Source organism: Lepisosteus platostomus, chromosome 24 (genome assembly GCF_059453375.1).
Source record: "Lepisosteus platostomus isolate fLepPlt1 chromosome 24, fLepPlt1.hap1, whole genome shotgun sequence".
Taxonomy (NCBI): domain Eukaryota; kingdom Metazoa; phylum Chordata; class Actinopteri; order Semionotiformes; family Lepisosteidae; genus Lepisosteus; species Lepisosteus platostomus.
Window position 1 is genome coordinate 13,901,732 of NC_142634.1, and position 22,121 is coordinate 13,923,852.

Consider the following 22,121-nt stretch of genomic DNA (forward strand, 5'->3'; position numbering starts at 1 on the left):
GACAGCATTCATATTTAATTACACTGAAATGAAATAAAGAATGGTAAACAACTGTTTTCTAAAGGACATTTATCTCAGATTAAGATGTGGTACTGGAGGCCAAAATATGTCTGGGTCCAGTTCACTTTCTTGTGCAGTTAATTAAAATGTTTTGATTGAGTGTTGGAAATTATAGATGAGCTCTATTAGTTTTATCAACCATGATGTTTTAATTCAGAGCAAACAGATAGCACCGCACTCTTCTAATTACACTGGCTTGCAGAATAATTTCCCTGAACATTTCATTTCCTAAGAACACCTAATTGAATTGGCCCTCAGGTTATGCCAGGTGTCTATGGATTAGCATAAAAAATGCAGAGCTTCAGATGACCTGAAAGGTTTGTGTGAAATGACGAGATATCACCCCACTCTGCACCAATTTGAAGGCCAGGCAACTGAAGACAATGTCTGTCAGTTCAGTATCACTTATTATTTTGTATTGCATGTTTCAGGTTACATCCAGTATACTGAGAACACTGAATGTAAATGAAAACAGCCACTGTGAAAAGAAACTTACGAATAAAAATATCAACCTTTAAAAATGTGTAGAATTTAAATAATGCAATTGTTTTAGCCCCAGGCAAGCTCCCCCCAGGAAAAACAAAGCAAAAAAAGGTATGCTTTCAGAAAAAGCAAGAGCGTCAACAGTGTTTTCTTGACTCTGTGGAAACCATTTACTGTCACTGGTATTTGCCTCTTCAAAGACCCAGTGACCGAAGTTTACTGTGCTGGACGTCAGTGAAAAGAGAGTGGCATCTTGTTGTTAACGTAATATTCTCGTTATATACTGTTGACTTTACAGGTGGCAGTAAAAGGCCGAAAACGTTTTTAGAAAAGTCAGGTACAGTACGCGATAAGTGGACATGGGATTTAAAAGAGTATAATTGCTTTCCATTGCTGAACAAAAGAAGTCTGGATAGTGGAGGTTCTGGAGTGTTTAACTGAGTAGTAGTATTAGTATTTAAAAACTGTTTGGATCTAGTCAGTAATGATGGTGCAGACTTCATTCTGGTACAAATAACTTGGAGATTTGGGAGCTCTTTATGAATATACGGCTGTTCTATTGTTATTTCTTAATACAGTATAGCCTTGAAGGGTGGGCTCCTGGAGTACAAATGCGTTGTGTTCAAGCACAAAAAAACGAATGTTTTCTTTGGGGTATTTTTTAAGATTTGATCTCATTGTAAATCCTTGGACGGAAACTATCACCTATATTTGTCAGACAGGCAGCCTTGAATTTTATCATTAACATTCAAGGAGTCATTACTTCAAAGAATCCTTGTCATGGCCTTTGATTTCACTCGGGCTCTTTCTGCATCTAAATTTAATTGGTATTGGAATAAAAATCAAAGGGGGGGAATTTCTTCTTCTTTTTTTTTAAACGCATCCCATTCTGGGCTTGTATCCGTACTGGAGATTTCAAGTTTAGTAATGCGCATTGAACAAATAGCCATCTCCTTCATGTATTTTTAATCCAAAGACAGCCACAATTATTCTTTACATGCTGGGCTCATTAATCTTAATGCTGCCATTACTATTCATTGCAAAAGGTTTTTTTTTTTTTTTTTTATTTGCAAGGAGTCTTCTGTCACCCCGGCAGCTGCAAAAACAAATGTCATATTCCAAGCAATGGGCCTGTGGCTCATATAGTTAAACTGAGGCTGCAGCGGTGGAAGAGGAAAGAGCAGGAATTAGCCTCTTTTACAAAATGCTTATCAAAAGGTGATTAAAGAAGGCTGGCATGCTGTGTCACCTGAATAGCACATTTCCATTCTTTGACTTATTATCATTATAATTACTGTACTATAAGTATATCGGCAGTGGTGCTGGTGGTTGAAAGTAGTGGTGGTGGTAAAAACAGTATAGTAGTATTCGTTTTGTATAGGGCCTGTTGTAGTATTAGTAGCAACATGCAGTGCTTTATATATTTACCTGCGTCTTTCCTTATGTCTCAGTCACTTTGACTGCTTATCCTATTTTTGCACAAACCCTTTAATAGGGTATGTGTCTTTGTAGTCTTGAAGGCAGGAGACCAAGGGGAGAGGAGGTCTTTTCTGAAAAGCAGAGGGAGCGCATGTTTTTACTCCTTGTTCAGAATTCGGGCAATCGTGATGAAACGATCACCTAGGTTCACCTCACCTAAAAATACATGAACATTGCTGTGCAAGAGATGCTTCATGTTGGAACCTGGTTCTGTATATGCAAGTCACTCAAAAATACACATAACCAAACGAGGAAACTGGTGAGATGTCAGTTATAGTCTATACTGTAGTATACAGGTAAGTATTTCAGTGACTAACTCAGATTATTTAAACTCATGTAATGTTATTGAGATTGCGAAAGATTTCAGGAACCATGAATAAACCTACAGTACAGTGCTACAACTAGTGAAGAACTGCAGCCCATGATAACACCTTATTTAAAGATAGCGTAATTTAATTTATTGAAAGGGCAATCTTATCTCTGGCAACTAGTTAGAAACTACAGAGAACTTTACTGCTGATGTCTACTGTATATTGACTTCTTTCTTGGTAATTTCAAATGGTTTTAGTCTTTGGCTGATGTCAACATAAAATCTGCAGTTTGATATGCTTGTTTTTGTTTTTGTTTTTTACTGTTAACTCAGCAATTATTTAAGCCCTGCTTGCTTGACTGTATATAATTACAAAGAGCATCCATAAATCTTTTTTTTTAGGTTGGTAGCCCAGATGTGCAGGAAATGATAACAACAAAAAAAACACTGGAAACAAAAACATATTAAATCTTAATTACTGTTGTTGATGGGGAGGGTGATTCGGTTTAGGCCTCAGTGGCACAATTTCCTTTATCGTGTGAGCGTTTGATTACACTGGCTGGAGATGAGAGCGTACCTGTGAAAGAGCTGAGCTGAAAATAGGTTGTAAGGTCAAGACTGTCATCTATGGAGGCAATCAGCCAGGATGTGGGCAAAACTCACTGAGATTGGAAATGCTTAATTGGAAAATGTTTGTCTCCTTTTTTACCTTTCCAAACCAGCATGTACAAAGTGTGATTATTTGCCATTTCTTCATGTTAATATTATTTTGCGTACACAATTCGACTCCTATAGAAAGAACTGGTTCTTCTGGTGCACCATTAAGAGCTGTTAGTGCTTAAGATATCATGATCTCTTTGAAATAAAATCTGCATGTATAACCTAATGTGTTGAAAGTGCCTTGCAGTTTTAGGACTTGAGTGAAACTTAGTGTTTCTAAGACAGTAAATCCTCAGATTTTAATGCGTAAGCTGTCACATTTTTAAAGGCGATTTTAAACACTATCCCAGCTACTAGGGATAGATTTGGCAACCCCTCACATACAGTCAGGCCTGACATATACTGGTCAGGGCCAGTGTGTCTGCAGATTTTCTAGGTCTTTTAGCAGAAGAATGTGAGGAGCTGAGGGAAGTGGCTCCATTGGTCCATTAAGGCTAATAACCAGGTGATAAAGGTTGTTAAGAACACGCTTGGAATTCATGCACACAGACCACCAGTCCTGCAGAACCAGGACTGGAAATCTGTGCAGTATATGGGATAACGATCCCTATGTTGCATCAATACCAACATGCATTTATGGTAATTAATTCAATCATCAAATTCCTGTCCATGGGCAGAATGCTGTATGGAGAAAAATCTCCTTGCTTTTCGGTGGAGACCTATGGGACGTTGTACTGAATGTTGTAGAAAGAAACCACTCCATGAAGAAAAAAGATTTGTATTTGTCTTAGCTAAGGAACGCATAGAAATAAACGCTATAGAAATAAACACTTTTGATATTTTTATGTTCAGCATTTAACAAGCCTTTCCACCATGCACTTTTACAAAGCTTTGTCCAACAGCTCCGACTAGTGGCTGCTGGCAATACTTCCTTTCTTGATTACAGAATGGTGGCATTGTAATGTAGGTGGCGATGTACAGCACATTGGGATAATATAGTGGGTACCAGTGGAAACACATGATCTAATTTCAGCACTACACATTATTTTACTGGGGTACTCAGCACTGCTGTTCTTACTGTCCATCCATTAGTCAGTAATGTCCATGTTCACGGCACTTTTTTTCTCCTTTTCTTAATGTGAGAAGCTGTCCATCAATTGTGGAATGAAAATGAAAGCTTAAAAAGACGTTTCCAAAGCTCTCTCCAGTCTGTAAGGCCTTGGCCTTCGACTGCTTTCAGTTTTCTCCACACCTCTCTATGTGACAATCTGGCTGACTCAGATACAGCTCCGGAGTGCTCTTGGATCCTCTGCTTTTCAGAAAGTCGCTTTGTCAATCTAGCTTTCACAAACATTTGTACGAGGAGCACTGTGCTTTCTTGAGCAGCAGCAAGATCTGCAAATTTGTGAAGGCTCTAAATTAACCCAGCAAACATGCCTGATAGTAGAGAAAGGAAAAAAAAAGGCTTTTAAAAGTCAGATACCTCACGGTAAAAGACTGAAGCACGATGGTTCTAGCCAGCACATCCAGTATAGACCACAAAAGAGCCTGTGTGCAATGCATCCCCTTTCAAACAAGTGCAGCTCAAATGCATGTTCTAGACAGCAGCATTGATGGAAAATGAAAGCTCTGTCTGCCACTACTAGATTATGCATAAGTGATTAATAAGAACAGCAATAAACAAAGACCCAGGAGATGTTTGAGGTATTTAATAATGCATTATGTTCATAAAAGAGCTGGAATTGTACTGGGGCTCTTGAGTGGCTCCCTGCGGAGAAGAGAGACCCTGAGGGACTATGAGTCTGTGTGTGAAGAGAGGAGGTCCTGAATCAGAGCTGGAAAAAGCTGTTCTGGAGTGAGGAAAAGGAGCAGGGTTTGCATTTGGAGGGAGGATAGCCCGGCTGCCAACATACAAGCCCAAAGCGCAGGGATTTCCTCCGTCTACCAAACCTACCCTTTTAAAACAAGGAGAATTTGAAGAATAGAGGTCTTCCGTTTTATTACAAAATATAAACATTATAGATTGAAAAAAGATTGTACATATGTCATATACGATGACAAAGTGTGATTGCAGATTGTCATTTTGATGACGCATTTTTGTGTTTATTTCACTGGAAGTCACTGCTATTGTGCTTATAGAGGATAGCATTACCACCTTCTACTGTAGGACAATGTACATGTGTTCAGTCATCGGATGGTTCCTAGCATTTAGAAAACATGGACCTGCATGAGAACTTTGGCAATAAATATCATATTATACACTTTTAGTCAGGTGCACATGTAGGAAATGCCGAAATGCATTGTGCCGTTCTATATAATTTGATGCCAGATGGAGGTACATTTTAATTGCTGTGCTCTGGTTATGTCAGCATCATCTCCTGGCCTTTATTTACGCCCACACCTCCAGTGTGCTGCGTTAGTTCTAGCAGAAACAAGGTCTGGTCCATTGCTAGATGGGTCAAACGGCTCTCTTGTTTAAAGGGTTACGTTCTTGACACATGGAATCAGAACAGCTTTAAGTACATTGAAAGGTTCTGTTTACTCAATAATTGTTCACTGTTTATTCATCAGGCTCAAGTAATCAAATGGGTATTTTTGTTTATGAAAAGGGAGTTCACCATCTTTCCGCATGAGGTGAAGGCTTGCTTTTGGCCTCCAATATTCCGTTTTAAGAGGTTATTTTTCTGATTCCAGTATTTTTAAATATATTCTCATTATGTTACAGCTGTAGAACCTCTTGAGGCTCAATGGCTTTTGGAGCCTCCAGCTTGCAGCAGTTTTGTACCAAAGTCATTTGGATGATTGTGATGTGAGCTCACAATGCTGAGGCACAGAGGACGCTGTGTTTTATCAACAGAAGGTGAAGGCTGATAGCCTCACCAAGGACTGTGCCGTTGGAGAATAAAGAAACGCACTGCGAAGAGGATAAGGCTGCCTTACAGCACAAGAGGCAAATCTGTGGCTTCAGGTCTAATAGAAACTGGGGATTAAACCAAATGCCAAAGCTCTCAGAGTGGAAGAAAATAGCCTAAAAAACATGAAACCGCTTCCATAGAGGTTTTGATATTTGAGAAATCAGAGGTGTTTCAGAACTGTTGTAGTCATATAAAGGAAAAGGTTACTAGCTTGCTAAGAGCCTATTAAGGCCTACTGTAACACAGAACTTGTGAAACACACTTGAAGTTAAATCAGAGCCTTTTGTGCAAATCCGTACACTGAAAGAGTGAGAGGTTTCTATGAACTGTACCGCAAAACTGTGTGCAGGATGACAAATGGTAGTACACTGTAGCAAAATGCTGGGTTATCATCTGCGTCAGTGAATGTAGTTTCTAAGATGGCACATTGTGACACACATTGTGAAGGCTGAGGTCCCGCTTAAACTAAAGTCCAATATGAGAACAGAATCTTATCATAAATGTTACTAAGAAGAGTCCAATCCCTATGATTTTGTGGAACCCACTTAGTGTGGTAGAGATTTCAGAGGTTTCAGCGACCAGGCAATCGTCTGACTGGAGATGACCATCAACATTGAGATGACAAGAACCCGAGTCACATTGAGATCTTTTAATATCCACTGAAAGTCCTGTCTCGGTCCAAAAGAAATTACATTCAAATGGATGAGGACACTAGGAAAGATGAAGGGCTGTTTGACTCCTTTTACAGCCAGAGGAAAGGGCAGATTTGCACATTTGGAGAGAGAACACGCTGCGCTGGTCTTACAGCTTGGATGAAGTGATGAAGCTTTATTCTTCTTACTGATGAGCCACCATGTGATCTTTGAAATAGATTCTCGAAGTTGTGATGGCAAATGTTATCAGCCTGGATAGCAGCAGTGATCTCCATATCCCTGATAGATTGACAGTCCATGCAGGGACCCTATGTGCCTTCCTTATGCTTCTTTTAACTGTCTGTGAGGGGCAGACACATGAGATACAGTATATAATGCAGAAGTATGGGAATAAATGTGTCATGTGTCACAGAGGGGAAACTGTCGCCAATACCGCCTACCAGCTTGTCCTTCTATTCTCTTGTCACCTCTCACTGTTTTTTATTTACAGGTACACCAGCCCCATTCCTGTAACACCCAGAATATGTGCTGTTTTTAATGCTGTGGGCCTGTATGATCTAAGGCACAGGAATCCACAGGATCTGTTGGTTCATCATATTCATCTGACTATATTGCGAAACTGGGGAGGTGGAGATTTCACAGCCAAGAGAGGCACTTAGCGATATAGATTCACCAATGACAATTAATGAAGAACTAGATCCTCCACTCTTTTTATAAAAAAGAATGATGTTCAATTGAATAGTTACAATTTTAACCGGATAGATGTAGATCAATAATGATTAGTAACTGTTGGTTGTAAGCTGAAAACATGGCTGCAGTTTGAGTCTTACAACTGATTGTGTTGATCATTTGGGAGTTACCTAGACAAGGTAATTGCTTTTTCAAAATTTGTACATTGTAGAAAAAATTGCTTAAATAAATGTAGGACAGTAATGAAGCATTGCTTAAAAAGATTTGACTTTTGCCTTAAGAAGGGCCACACTGTCAGTTTGCTTCTGATGAAGGTTGTAAGGTTGAAACGTATTGTTATTATTCCAATGTACAGAAGTTATGAAGAATATTCAAGAAGAAAACCACTGAAAGTAAAATACATTTGGTGACCAAGTTTTTTTTCAAAATATGATGTGAGGACCTATTGCATTTCCTAGCATTTTTTTCAAAACAGTATTTGCTTATTGAAGCACCTGTAGACTGTTTAAGGAGCGGTGTCATGCTGATTTTGTGCGTATGGGCTTTGGTAAGAATGATCGGAAAAGGTTTTCCACAAGTGTAGACAGCAGAAGTTTTGGACCTTGAAGACCATAAAAAATGGGAAAAAAAATCCCAACAAAAAACTGGCCTTGTAAATTAATTTGTTCATGTTGTACGATGGTAGCACAGCTGGGCTCATTAACATGCACACAACAAATAATTATAGCTGAATTTTTTTAGCTCACACTTGCCTAATGGGCTTGCTGGGTTAATTATGTCAAAGCATAATTACAGAGGCCCAGGGAGACATAATGGCGTACCCTGCTGAGCAGAGACCAACTAATGATAGTGTATCGCTGACAGGGGAAGACAGACCACCTCGCACACACCTGCTTACCTCTGCACAAATTTACCGCCACTCTCTGTGACCGCGGACACTGCCATTGCAGTGTCACCTGCACTCCAACAGAGGGAGCCAGAGATCAGCCCTGGTGCTGGTGGCATTAAAAATGACTTCGTTATTCAGCACCTTAGATATTAAATAAAACCCTTAAGGAGAACATTTATCCATTTACTACAGTGCCTTCCATGTGTTAGGCAACTGTGTGGCAGACCTTTAAAGTCCTGGAGCACATGAGGATAAAGCTAAGGAGAAATGTAATTTGATTTTTGTTTTTTGGCTGCTGCCCTCTTTGTGACACATTGCCTTTGAACCAATGAGAATGATGTGACAGACCAGAGTCTGAGCTTTTTGCTCAAATCCAAGCATTTTATCATTTTAATATCTGATGTTGCCCTTTTGTGATTACAAGAAGAGAAGATGTAGCAATAGACAGAGTGCTTGTTTAAAGAAATAAAAGTGTTTTTTTTATTTCTTTGATGTGTTTTTTTTCAATCCATGTATTTCCTGGACTCTTTTTTGGAGAACAAAACGAAATTGGCACTGCAGAAAGATTTTTTGAAAGCTTATAGAGGACCAGGGTGCTAGAATTAGCATTTTCTGCACTTTCTCAATTTAATGAATGGTAGTCTTAGTTGTTTCCCTTCAAAACAAAACAAAATAAAACAACCTCTTTTATGTTACCTTGTCTTTGTAATTGGCTTTGATGAAAGAGACAGCAAACGGCATATCCCAAGTGCTTTCATAAAGGAGACGTGTGCTTTGAAACTTTTGGTTCTTTCCTGAAATCTCTGTTCCAGGATCTCCAGATCCAGTGACAGGCAGTCGTACAGATCATGCATTTTCAGAGTCTGCTTTTTTTCTAGTAGTGAGTAACAAAAGTGAAAAGACAGGCAAAATATAGAGGGAATAATGTCCTGTGCTTTGAGTCTGTTACAACTTATCATTTACCTTTCCCAGTCTTTTGTTTAACTTTGAGAAGGGAGTTTATGCCTTCTTGTTGAGAAGTGATTTATTAGTTGCTTTTTCTCCGTGTTTTTTTTTTATATCATCTGGTATTACAACTATAAATCTGCTTCCAGTGGAGTATTTTTACAAAGAGCCAACAGCAAGGAACTGCAGTGGTGCATATCATATGTCAAACTCTCCCTCTTTAAGGAAATTTAAGTTTTTGTACTTGGAAAAAAAATGTGAATTTCTTTTTTGGGGAAACAAAACCACCTAAGGATTCTGTAGAGAACATCTGAAACAAAGGATAAAACTAGGTCAGGGTTTCTGGTGAACCCAATCAATTAATTGTAACGTAATGAAATTTGTCCCAGCGTTTGGAAAACTGGTCCTTGGTGCTTTTTAAACATTGTCTCTGAGTGAGCTCAGGGGGAGGGAGGTGGAGGATGAAGGCCAAGCTTTTAATTGTTAATTGTGTTCCTGTTTGTGGAAAATGCAATTCTCCCGTGCAGCTTTCCGTGTGAATGATGCAATCACCTTGCAGCTATTGCAGAAGTGAACTTTATAAAATAAAAAGGAAGACAAGAGGTCCTGTCAGTGACTATGCAGCATGTTTGTGCTCAATAAATATTTTGCAGGTTTGCATATGTCAAGTATTTTCCCACTCACTGGGCTTTGTTCAGATTCAACTGCTCTCCTGTGTGCATCATGTCCCTACCTGGTGAGACCAGATTTACAGAACTCCCCTTGAAAATGTGTTTCTCTTCAACCTGTTATAATTTTAAAAAATACTTCTGTATTTGGGTTTAAAGTTGCCCTAGGCAAAATACTACAGTACCTTACCTGAGTGTAATTGCATAATTTAGAGAGGGTATTGTTTTAGAGTTTGAGGTGTGGGGTTGTGTACATGTTGTTTTTATTAGGAATCTGAGGAAACAGGCTTTGGTTAGAACTGGTGCCCCTCTTTGCCAAACACTTCGGTCTTCAGTATCCATAGAAATTCCACCCTTGTGATTGTGGAGTTTTGATTTTGTTTTTTGACTGTCTCTTTGGAAAAACTGTGCTTGTTCATATGTGAATGGGTGCTTCAGCGCAGCTTTGTGCAGCCTTAACACCGAGAGCTCTGTGATCCTTAGGACTGAATAAGATCTACATAGAAAAAAAAAGGATGTTTTGTTTTCAGAATCCACAATGAAGATACCGGATGAAAGTGCTGGGAAAACTTATATGAGACAGATTTTTTTTTCAATGTGGGGGAGCCTGGCGAATGATCTTTTCTAATTTCAATAAAGGAACTTACAACAAAGTGAAAGTGGGCTTGTCCTTCCCCCCTTCGTTCTCAGGGGCTCCCCAGAGTACGACACTCAAGAGTTACTGCAGGAAGTCACCTCCTTTGGTTCACACCAGGCAGGTACAGAACGAAGAGCTCTCCTTTTCTGAAAGCTCGTGGAACTTGAGAAGAGAAAAAGGAAAGAAAGAGGGGGAAAAAAAACCCATCCCTGTGAAGTTCAGTGGGGAGCTGCCTCCTGAGGTTTCACAGCATAATAATTTAAATGATCAAATGATACAGAAGAGACTTGTTAGCAAAGAAACAGCCTCCTAGTTGGCCCCTTGGGTTTCATGCTGAAGCACATGCATTGCAAAACAGCCCCTCTTTGTGTTAAAGAATCTTAGTTTTTGTTCTTTTAAGAAGACTTTTTTCATTCTTTTGTAAAGTGTATATATATATTTCGGGGCAAAGTTTAGCGTTGGAGGATGAGCGATGATGAGAATCCGCTAATCCTTGCTTTCGTCCTAAAAGGCTGGAAAATCATTTAAATTCCATTAGTGACCTGACTATATTCTACTCGACACGGGGTAAGGAAGGAAAAAAATGAGCAGTGCATCTTGATCATTTCTTTATCTTTCCTTCTTGAAACACAGCCTTCTATGTAAAAAAAAAACCCAACAACATATGGCCCTTTTGCACTGTAAGCTTTTCTCTTTTTCTAGCATGTCGGAGGAGTCTCCCTTGTAAATTACAATGTTGTTTTCCAGCTGTAATTCCAGACAATCCAGGTTCATAGCAGAATTGGGGACACAGCAGGACACTTCTGCTGTGTTTGTGTTTTTGGTCATTTCAACAAGCTGCAACTAGAAATAAGAAAAAGTTGCAGTGCTGCTTTAAAGCAGGATTGTGTCTGTATATTACTTAAACATGGTGGGTTTAAGACTATGGCTTCATGTGACCTACAGATCTAAAGTTAAGATGAATGCAAGGTACTGAAATGTGTAGCTGGCGATGAACATTACACGATAAGAAATTGGTGGAGTACCCACCATTGTTGTTTATCTGAGGCAGAAGTCTACAATTTCAAAAGGGCAGAAAGCTGCTCATCCCCAAAGATATCTCCCTTCAGACTCCTCTGGGAGACTACAATTACAATAAATTGTCAGTGACACAAAGTCAGAGATATAATACACCTCTCTTTAGAAAGAGTGCGCTATGAATTCTGGAAAATGGGTTATAAACTACAAAGGTGCTAGGTTTCTGAGCAGATGGGGGGTGACACCTGGGTAAGGTACAGTATGAACTCACGAAACGGGCAGATGTCCCATCATGCTCCCCCCCCCCAGGCAACGGTGTGAAATACAGTCAAATCAAAAGTGCTGAAATCACAATATTTTAACGTACAGAATAGAAAAATACATACATTTTTAGCGATAGCCCAAAAACTTGCATATGCATACACAAGGTTCTAATGAAAGCCACTCCTTTTTTAACAGTGCTAAATTAGCACACATTCCAAGGGGTTTGTGAACATAACCTTGATATTTTACTTAGCCTGACCTCTCTAACCTCTGTGTGTGTTTGTGTTTCTGCCTCCTGTGTCTCTGTGTATGTTCATTAGATCCTGCCCCAGTGCTGGAAGCCACACACACCCTGGAGGAGAGACTCCAGCAGCTCCAGAGCAGTGACCCGGATAGCCGCCCCGTCGTCAAGGAGATCAGCAGGCACTGGAGAAGACACCTTGAGCACCTCTCCAGCAAAGGTCAGGACCCCTCCCTAGTGTATCCATGGACCAGGGGCCTAACTGTGGGCTTCCTGCTTGGAGAGAGGCGCGTCGCCTGGGAAAGTACCCATTCTGGTTTAAAACTGAAAAATGTCTCCCTTTTCTGTAAAGAAACCAGCTTTTTCTTGTTTCTCTTGAACACATAGTGCAGTGGTACTGTACATGTGAATCCTTATTTTATGATGTCAAACCCTTTTTGTCCTGAAATCTGTAGGTGCCATTTTAGATCCTTATTAATACAACTATCCTTATCATACAACTGTGTTTCAGATCTGAGGGAGATGAAACCTAAAGTTAGGTTTAAAAAAGCTCTCTTTTCAGGGTACTTATTATTTTTAAAAGATTTCTGTGTCACAGATTTGAATTTGCTGATTCATCTTTGGATTGCAAGAAAGATTATTAAAAGTTGTGGGTATCTTGAAGTGCTAAATGATATTACGAACATACAGTAAGAATTATTAGTACTTTCTGACTGGAAAAATCTTTCAATTAAAATTTATAAAGTGAAATTTGATTTTGGTCTTAGTTATTAGTTACTTAAACTATTAAGCAAGGTTCATTCTCTTAACAGATTAGAGTGCATATTACTTTACAGTACATGAATGTTAAAGATACGGGATGGTAAATAACTATTTTACACCTTGGAAAATACTTGGGCAACTGTTGTCAGAAAGTGTTACTGTCTGTAAATACTTACATTATTAGATGTCAGACATAAATTAAGCATGCAGGTGAGATAATCTGCAATTTTGCTAACAGTTCCTCAAATTTTAGTGTAATCTATTATGCACTATCCCCCTTTTAAGATTTATCCATGAGCCCCAAAAAAGTACTATACGGTCTGTGGGAAACTAAAGAAAGCAGATTGGGTAAAAATATTTGGACTTGGCCTATGAAGGAGGGGGCTTTAGAGAAGGGATACGTTCAAATTTAAAATAAATCTTAAGGACTTAATGTTAATTCTGTCGGCTGCCAGCTCTCGCCTGTGAATCTCTCACCTGGCCTGCTGGGAATATTGATAGAGCACAGACTTTGTCCCCAGTATTTACTCAACGGCGTGCCATGCTCTGATCGATTCCTGACAAGCTGGGAACGACTCAGGGGCGATTGATCTGTGTCCTGACAGAATTAGCTTTTGCCCTCTTGGTGATCTCTCACCGCCGCCTCTCTGTGCTCCGTATCGCCCCCTGTCTTCTGAAGACACGGCAGGACTGGCGGCCACAGCGTCTGGGGTTCCGGTGGCCTGGGAGCCCTCCGCCACCCCCCCAAGCAGGAAGGCCCTCAAGGCGGCGGGGTCCCCTCTGCGGAGTGATGAAACCGAGACAGAAAAGTACGTGAGTAAGAGCAGACTAAGGCACCGAATGCAAGAAAATAAGAAAGGTTGCAAACGATGGGAGCCCATTCAGCCTATCTGGGGCATTTAGTAGTTAGCAGATACTCCTCCAGCCATTTTCTGAAAGAAACTGGGGTATCAGCTTCAACCATATGGCTGGGAAGCTTGTTCCATTCTCCCACAACCCTCTGAGTAAAGAAGTGCCTCCTGTTCCTTCTTTTAAATGCACAGTGTGCTGCACAAATTTGCTGGGTGTTCCTGTGTCCTGCCGGGACATGTCAACAACAATGACACAGGTTTCACTGTGCTGTGGCTGGTGTTTGTGCGATTAGAATGAATCTGGGAGACCATAAATAACTAAAAGGGTTCCTTTCCTTGGAAGGTGAAAAAGTTGTTTTTAAAGCCATTTTGCTCCAGAGCAAAACTTGTTTGCCATTGTTACTTGCATAAGCCTAACAAGGGACAACACCGATGTGGAAAAGAGAATTGGAAAATAGGACATTTTGTTTTAAAACATACTGTAGTTTTGAAACTTTAGTTGGGTGTTGTTCAGAGATCGAAAAAGTAGAACAAATATTGCCCTTGAGCAAAAAATCTTTCAAAAGTCATCCTGTAAAACACACTGTGCTCAAGTATCACATAAGCTGGGGAACTGGATTTCCTGACTGTCATGGACATTTTATATGAGATGACAGCTCCCAAACCCACTCTTGTTTCTAAAGTCAACCGTTAAATTATCAAAAAAACGTTCTGAATGGTTTTGTGAGTGGCAACATCATTTGTTTCTCTGTTTGATTCAAAGTATTTTGTATTGAAAAACTAATTTAAAACTCTTGAGTAGAACAAAACGGTTCCTCGTGGAAATACAAGCACAGTATGTCTGTTATGGACTTCTGGAAATCAACTTTCTAGATTAAATCAACTTTCTTCAACCATCAACAGAGGAATAAATCACCCTGTGCTTCTCAGATCAATTCTGGTTCCATTCTGGTTTGCACTACTTCCATGTTACCACAATTTTATATTATCCACAATCTAAAAGGCTTTTTTAGTGAACACAGAAGGAGGAGAAACACTTACCTTGCATCCAGCGAAGACTGTTAAAGGGTTATATGGCACCCCATTGTTTGAGACCCAGGGAATGGAAAATCTAATATTACATAGTCACGGTTACCCTGGACGTGATATTTCAGGAATACTCGCAGCACCGTGTGAAGCTATGCTTGCTGGTGTGTTTATCACCATGGGGGTCCCTGTCACCCTTTGGCCTTTAAGAAGGAAGCATTTGTTTGCCTTCCCTGTATGTGTCTAGATCTTTAGAATATGTTTTACTTTTCTAGCTGGTTTAAAAAATGTTTCATTTTGCAGCATGAGAATGTTAGGGAAGGTTTAAAACGAGGTGCTTGCAGCCCCTCCTGCTCATTAGCTTGCTAATAGCTTGATGAACCTCAGGGTTTTTGCAGATGTTTCCGGGGAACTGGATGGAACAAAACGGCTAAGGAGTTTATCTCACAGCCCCTCAACTCAGGGTGTAAACAAGTATCTCCTTTTATCTGGACCAACGGATGTTAAACTCACATTTGCTCACATTTTGTTGTGTGAAACGCCTTTTATTTTTAATGGAAATTACATGTACTGTATGATGATGGATATTATATACAGCATAATGATGTAAATCATGTACTGTATATGACAACCAGAAAAGGTGAAATGACAGCTGAAATGTTGTCTCTTTTCTTTTCTGTTCTGTTCAGCATGTATTAAATCTTTACCTGTTCCTTGGCAGTCTATGTATAATGACTCAGCTACCTTCTCCATCATATATATATAATATACATATTGATATAAATGTCAATAATACACTATAAACAATAATAAGATTGTTTGTCATGGTCTTCTAAGCCTAATACATCAGGTGTTTCTGTAGATACTTGCACAGAAAATGCCATTTCATTGTGTCTGTGTGTCTCTTACAGAGGGACACAGGAAACAGAGATCACCTTGGCAACCAGACTGGGGGAAGCAGAAGAAAAAATCAAGGTCCTTCACTCAGGTGAGGCTGCTCCCCAAAAATCTTTTTCAGCCCTGAAAAGTGCTCTGAGATTGAAATGGTGAGTTCAGTGGCAGGGTTACAACAACCCTTGAGCAGGTTATTTTGTTGGATTTCATTTCATTTCTGGAAGAAGAGCTCCATTGTTTTGACACATGCAGTGTACACGTCAAGATGTAGATTGATTTCCCATGATGTAGAAGTTTTTATTCACTCCCCTATTGTTTGTGTTACATATCTTAAAGACACTGGTCAAAACATAAGAAATATCCATCGAATGATGTCTTATTTTTATTATTTTTCTAAAAGAACATCAAAATATCCATGATTGTACATGGGTTCTTCAAAATCAATTTAGTCGATTCCCGAAAATCATCAGTTCTCTTTCAACAGTATTTGTATCTTATTTCTATGAGAAACAAGAATATATTCCAAAAGTTGGTAACCATTTGCCATTCCATTAGCGTTAATGAGTAAACTAGCCAATGTAGCACGCAGATCATAGACAAGAAAACAGGCGTGTGGTTTTCTCCTGTGCTGACAAACCTGCACTGGATACAGGTCTCTTAAAGGACAGACGTTAAAATTCTCTTGTTGACCTGCAGTGTGTGGTGTGGCCTGGTCCGTCTCCTGTGTACCTTCAGGAGTTACTTTCCCCACACGTCCCTATTCACTCACATCGTCTGGCTGGTTTTAGGCTCCTGAGCAATCCAAGGACTTCATGTTGTACACGAGGGACTGAGCCTGTTCGGCGGCAGCCGCTCAACATTGGGATGCTCTTCCTGACCATATTAAAAATACAGATCCTGCTGATGTTTTTAAGTCTTAGATTAAAACTGAATTGTTTTCAGAGGCATTTAATTCGTCATCTGTTTGTTTTATTTTCACATGCACACATGGTTTTACAATATTTTCTGTTTGCTGTATTTTTACATGTATAATTTAGGTAGTGTATTTTGAGAAAGCTCAGGTTTGAAAGGGTCTGTGTAAGAATAAGATTGATTTATTGAAGTCAACTTTGAAAATACACAACCCTTGTTGTTCTGCTGCAGCTCTTGCAACAACCCAGACCGAGCTCTTGGACCTGCGGTGTAAATATGACGAGGAGGCGGCTTCCAAGTAAGAGCTTCTAATTCAGTTCCTCTCTACACAGCCCCTGGCACTGACACCTGCACATCTCCTCCATCTTCCTCACCTCCTCCATCTTCCCCATCTCCCCCATTTCCTCCATCTTCATCCCCCCCATCTCCACATCTCCCTCCCAGGTACGTTATTAGACGTTTGAAGAGACACTCTCACTGTACTGCATGTCTCAGGGGTTTCAGATTGTCTACTACAGAGTGTATTGCTACAGAGAATAACTATTGGTCAAATTAAGTACTGTTTTCTCCTCCTATGTTTTTGCACTGCGTGCTCAAAGGCATTCGGCTGCATTTACTTGTAGTCTGTCTGCCTCTGCTTTTGAGGGAAGTTGGAAAACCTTCCCTGGGTATAAGGGACTTTTTTTTTCCTCTTGGCTATGGTGCTTGTTAATTTCCTTCTGAAGATGATTTGGTCACCTTCTGCAATTTAAATCTTTATGTATTTACTTACAAACTAATCCACCTGGAGGGATAGCTTTAATCCATCAGATATCAGTTATCTTAAAACTATAATGAATCTAATTAGCCCAGAAATAGCTAAGTCATAATACTGTAGCTTGCCAAACATTTAAACAGTGCTACATTATCTTTGGATTTTATTGAGTCAAAGACTGATCATTTGCTGTAGCCTAGGTAATATTATTTCTGGTGTTTTAGCTGGAGTCGCTGTAATTCCCTTCTGTCTGGATCTTTCTGTTAATGAGGATCTTCCTTTAGTTTTGTCCTTTGGATTAGTCAAATGTTTGGTTTGCGATTTAAACTTACCTGTAAACTCCCATCTCCAATAAAGACATGCCGTTCAGAGCACCTGTGGCTGAAACAGAGTTGTCAGCAATGGGCTGTGAGTGATTAATGTGGCTTGCTGGGCCCTCTTGTCATCACCCAGCGTGAGTAACATCCCACAGATTTCATCTGGAGACACGGAAAGGGCATTATTTCCCAGCTCCAGAAGTTCAATTCAAAGAAGAGCAGCGCCTTTCCATTTTCTCTGTCTTGATTTTCAGGTCTTGATAATAAGAGCCATTTGTCTGCTTTGACTTGAGTATCAGAGCAGTTAATCAATACAATACATTTTCCATACTGCATGAGTTCATTAAATCTGAATGTGACACTTGTTATTTTTTCCATTGGCCTGGTGCCATCTATCCTGGTGTATTAATACGTTCTTTGTCACCCTTGGCACCTTGCCTGTCCCACAGCTGTCCAGCGTTGGTTAGCTCTCCAGCCGAGCGCTGCTGTAATCTCTGTCCGATAGAGTGGGAGAGATCCGAACAAAATTGAATCCTATACTATGTGGGCAGATTTTCCTGGTTGATTATGGTGTCCATTTCTGTTGAGTGTGCTTCACATACTCAAACTGTTTAACCCTCTGCTACTAAATCTGTTACTGAAAGTACTCATCCACAATAGCAGAGGGTATGTCCAGATTTGTATTTAATGATTATGCATCCTTAATGTGTTTGTAAAGAATGGAAGATAATCAGTGTTATCAAATGCTAAAAATTCAAGCAATCTAATGAATTACCCCTTCAAGGCACCATTTTTTAATTTGATTTTACATATTGATAATATAACTCTGCTTACTGAGATCTATAGGGACAAGATATTTTTTAATGCAGCTGCTGCAAATATTATATATCCATTAAACGAAATGTATCATACAGATTAACTAGACACCTTGTGTTTATCCACATGAATCATTTTTATTACAGGTGTAATGTCTCAGATTTATTTTAATTGTAATTGTGATGTGATTATTATTAATTTAATGGTGATTGTATTAATGGAACTGGTGAAATTAGGGTATATATTTGGCAACAGAAGTGACACACACTGTAGGTCAGTAAACTAAGTTTAGCCTTGTCTTATTCAAACTGGAGAAATTAAACAGTTGTTAATAAAACATACAGTACTTAGGGAATTATCTTAAACAGATCCATTAATGGGCAGCATGGAGCACAGTTGTTAGCATTGCTGCCTGGCAGCGCTGGGGCTCTGGGTTCAATTCCGGACCTGAGCTGCTGTCTGTGTGGAGTTTGCATGGTCTCCCCATGTTCGGGTGGCTTTCCTCTGGGTGTTCTGGCTTCCTCCCACAGTCCAAATCATACTGGTAGTTCCTGCCTCTTGGACGTGCTTCTGGGTAAATTGGCCCTGATGTAAGCGTGTGTGTCTGTCCAGTGAGGACCCTGCCTTGTACCCCTTGCTTGCCAGGATAGGTTTTGGCTCCCCCTGACCCTGAATTGGAAGAAGCGGTTAGAAAATGGATGGATGATTCGATAACTAGATTTAATTGATCCTAAAGGCTGACAACACCTGATCTTATCGGTTCGGCAGGTTATTCTAATCCGTATCAAAAGAAAAGACCTGATGAATGCCGTTTTTAACTTTCTCACACTTGAGGAATTAAGTACCTGGAACCTTGTATTGTCTTTCCTGCAACATCTGGAGCAGAGTGAACCGTGCAGCACTTGACACAGATGGCAGTGTCATCAGAGCTGATAATTGGAACAGCTGTTCAAGATCAGTTATTCCCACAAAACAGCTCTTAGAACATTAGGACACATTTTCCCTACTCAATGCAGTGGTGTGCTACAGTGTACGTGTTAAGGAATAAGCAAATTACATAAATGAAAGCTCCAGAAGGTTAAAATGGACATAGATTAGCGGGTCGAGGCTGAAGACAAATTAATAGGCGTTTGTTTGACCTTTAATTAAAAACGTTCTTCTCAATCAAGGTCATCAAGCTGTTTTTAATTCTCATTAGAGAGTTACCGTTACCAGTATGCATTGATTGCAGCAGTTTATAAAGTGTCTCAGGTCAGGGGAAATAAATGTAGTAGAATTGGCTAAGCACCTCTGCACAACATGGTGGAAGAGGTATGGTATTCACATTTCCAATTCCTAAAAAGCAAAGATGGTAGCTAAACTGTAAATGGTATACCTACAGTACATTGCCTTAAGGCCAATGTTGTCTGAAAAGGCCGGGTTTGTGATTTTGAGGACTGCATGTTTCCGAAGGAAAACGCTTTAAAATCAAAAAACAAACTAAGGCCATGGAGTGAAAGATACATTGTCCAAAACCTATGGCATTCTGGGAGTGGACAGTGCAGACTATTCTAAATAAGCAGGTCATATAGAAATCTTGACATAATTGAATACTAATTAAAAGCTCTTGTTTTTAAGGTAGAGTTTTCTACACTGTGTCCAAACAATTTTTGTTTCAGTTTTATCTGCTTTAATCCTCTGTGATATTCAAAAATATTAAATATTAAAAAAATATATTAAACTGCATGTCAAGACATATTTCTACAGTACATTTTATTAAATTGTATCAAGATTGAGCTTTTTTGCTTAAAATCTCTACTTACGTGTGTATCTGTAAATGTGTGTATGACTTAAGGAGAGTTACTGAAAATCTGAAAGAAACTTTTGGACTATATGAGGGACAGAAATAACCCAACCTGTGTGCCTGGTGTGTTTCAGGGCTGCGGAAGTGGGACTGATCATGACAAATCTGGAGAAAGCAAACCAGGTGAGAAAGCCAGAGACCAAGGCTGATTGCTTGTGATTTACATAACGATTCCTGTAATCAAGACACTGTTTTAATTAGATGTGTTTTTCTGTCTGAGGCTGTACTCAGGTTTAAAAGAAGTGTCTCTGTAAACCAGATTAATGGCGATGCTTAGCAGCAACAAGGTAGTTACCTTAAAGCACTGATTGCTTCCTTTCTGTATTTTTTGTTAGCAGCCCTCAGATAAATGTTCTCAAAATGAATCATTAATTAACAGCTTTGAGTGTGACAAGGCAGGTAAAGAGTTTCCTGAGTAACAGCAATAGAGTAAATAGCAGTTTCAGCAGAAGATATATATGGACTGTATGTATATTTTGCTTAGCTTTTGTGGGGTAATGCTTAAATATTTCACACAGTGGCAATTAACTTTGTTGCTAAATATTCAATGAAAATTAATATGTAATTAGTTTTATAAATCGACGTGATTTATTTGAAGTATTTGTTCAGGCACATTTCAAATGAATGAAAATTTCAAAATTCAAAATCTGTGATCTTTCCTTCTCTGATTGAGAGCTGGTGGCTTTGAGTTTCATTTATATACACTGTAACACTCACATTTTTTAAAATGTAAAGTTGATCAATGCAAACGAATGGCATCTTAGGATATATTTTAGATTTTTGAACAAAAGTAAATTATATACAGTATCATATAATCAAAAGTAAATGACATATTATGATTTGAAGCTGTAGATTTACTGTGTTGCAAATGTGAAAAGGGTACAAAGTAGTCAGAAAAAATCCGAGTTAGTGAAAGTGCAGTAAATTTTCAATTTTGAGGAGCAGTTCTAGCTTTTCAACTCTCTGTGCACTAAATGTTATTAAGACTTACACTTATTATAATTATAGTTATTATATGCAATTATACACATATTATGGTGCTGTATTTCACAGTCTTTGACTGCTACAACTTGGATAAGGTTTATTCAGGCATTGGTTGTAGTCCATATCTCGCCTAATTTTGATAGTAGGTTCTACACCTTTATTGCAAAAGGCTTCCCTGTACATGCAATGAAGCTCCTTGTTGCTTGAGATACAGAACTGAAGTACCTTACTACAAATGTGAAGATTAAGACCAACACTCATACCTAGGAATTTGGAACATGCCTGCCCAGCCATGTTGTTGAAGCCATTCCTTTAGAAAAAAGCCTCAATGAGATGGGCCAAATGGCCTCTTCTCATTTCTAACATTCCTGACTGTTGAGAAAACGCAGCTTAAGTGCCATGTTTTTAACCCATTTTGAAACCTTGAAACGTCCGTTTCATGACACCCCGTGTGGCGGTTCATGTCTGTGGGTGGATGCGTATGGTGTACTAATAGAACAGGCGTCGCTGAGAGGACTCCGCGCATGTGAAGATACAAGCATGTGCGTTTGTTGCCCCGGAGTGACATGGGGCCTTCCTGTTTCAGAGGGCAGAGGTGGCCCAGAGGGAGGTGGAGAGACTGAGAGAACAGCTGGCCACAGCCAACAGTGCCATCCACTTGGGCTGCCATGGACCAGAGGGCTCCAGTGCGGTAAGGAGCACTCGCTTCCCCTCACACTCAGGGTATCTCCACTGCAGGGTTTGACGATCTCCTGCACAATTCACAGGCCACCTAAACAGGTTTAGGTCCTGGGTACAAAATGGCCTATTGGGCAGAGGAGTAACAAGCTCAGTTGAAATAAAAATATACAGGACCTCAGGGCTGTCTGATACTGGTTTGCTGTCTCTGCAGCTTCTTGCTTGAGACAGAGACTATCTACGGGGTTATGTCTAGTGATCAATATTCAAAGAGATGGGAGGATTCTCAAAAAATGACCCTTTTCAGAAGATGGTATCTGGTGTACGCCTTTTCCACCAATGAAAGGGCTTCATTTTGCAGGCAACAGAAATC

At 39.6% G+C, this 22,121-nt stretch overlaps 1 protein-coding gene across 5 annotated transcripts in view; it reads left to right on the forward strand.

The window, feature by feature from the left end:
• The window catches only part of cux2b (cut-like homeobox 2b), a 154,638-nt gene that overhangs the window by 115,494 nt on the left and 17,023 nt on the right, over positions 1-22,121 (forward strand). For 3 of the 5 annotated variants that reach the window (XM_088618155.1, XM_088618157.1, XM_088618159.1), the window contains exons 5-10: positions 11,991-12,131; positions 13,353-13,482; positions 15,462-15,538; positions 16,689-16,800; positions 20,161-20,209; positions 21,657-21,761. In XM_088618155.1, coding sequence (XP_088474281.1) covers positions 11,991-12,131; positions 13,353-13,482; positions 15,462-15,538; positions 16,689-16,800; positions 20,161-20,209; positions 21,657-21,761 — 614 coding nt within the window. Of the gene's footprint in view, positions 1-11,990; positions 12,132-13,352; positions 13,483-15,461; positions 15,539-16,587; positions 16,655-16,688; positions 16,801-20,160; positions 20,210-21,656; positions 21,762-22,121 lie in introns of all 5 variants that reach the window. The other 2 variants (XM_088618156.1, XM_088618158.1) reach the window with 1 other exon arrangement.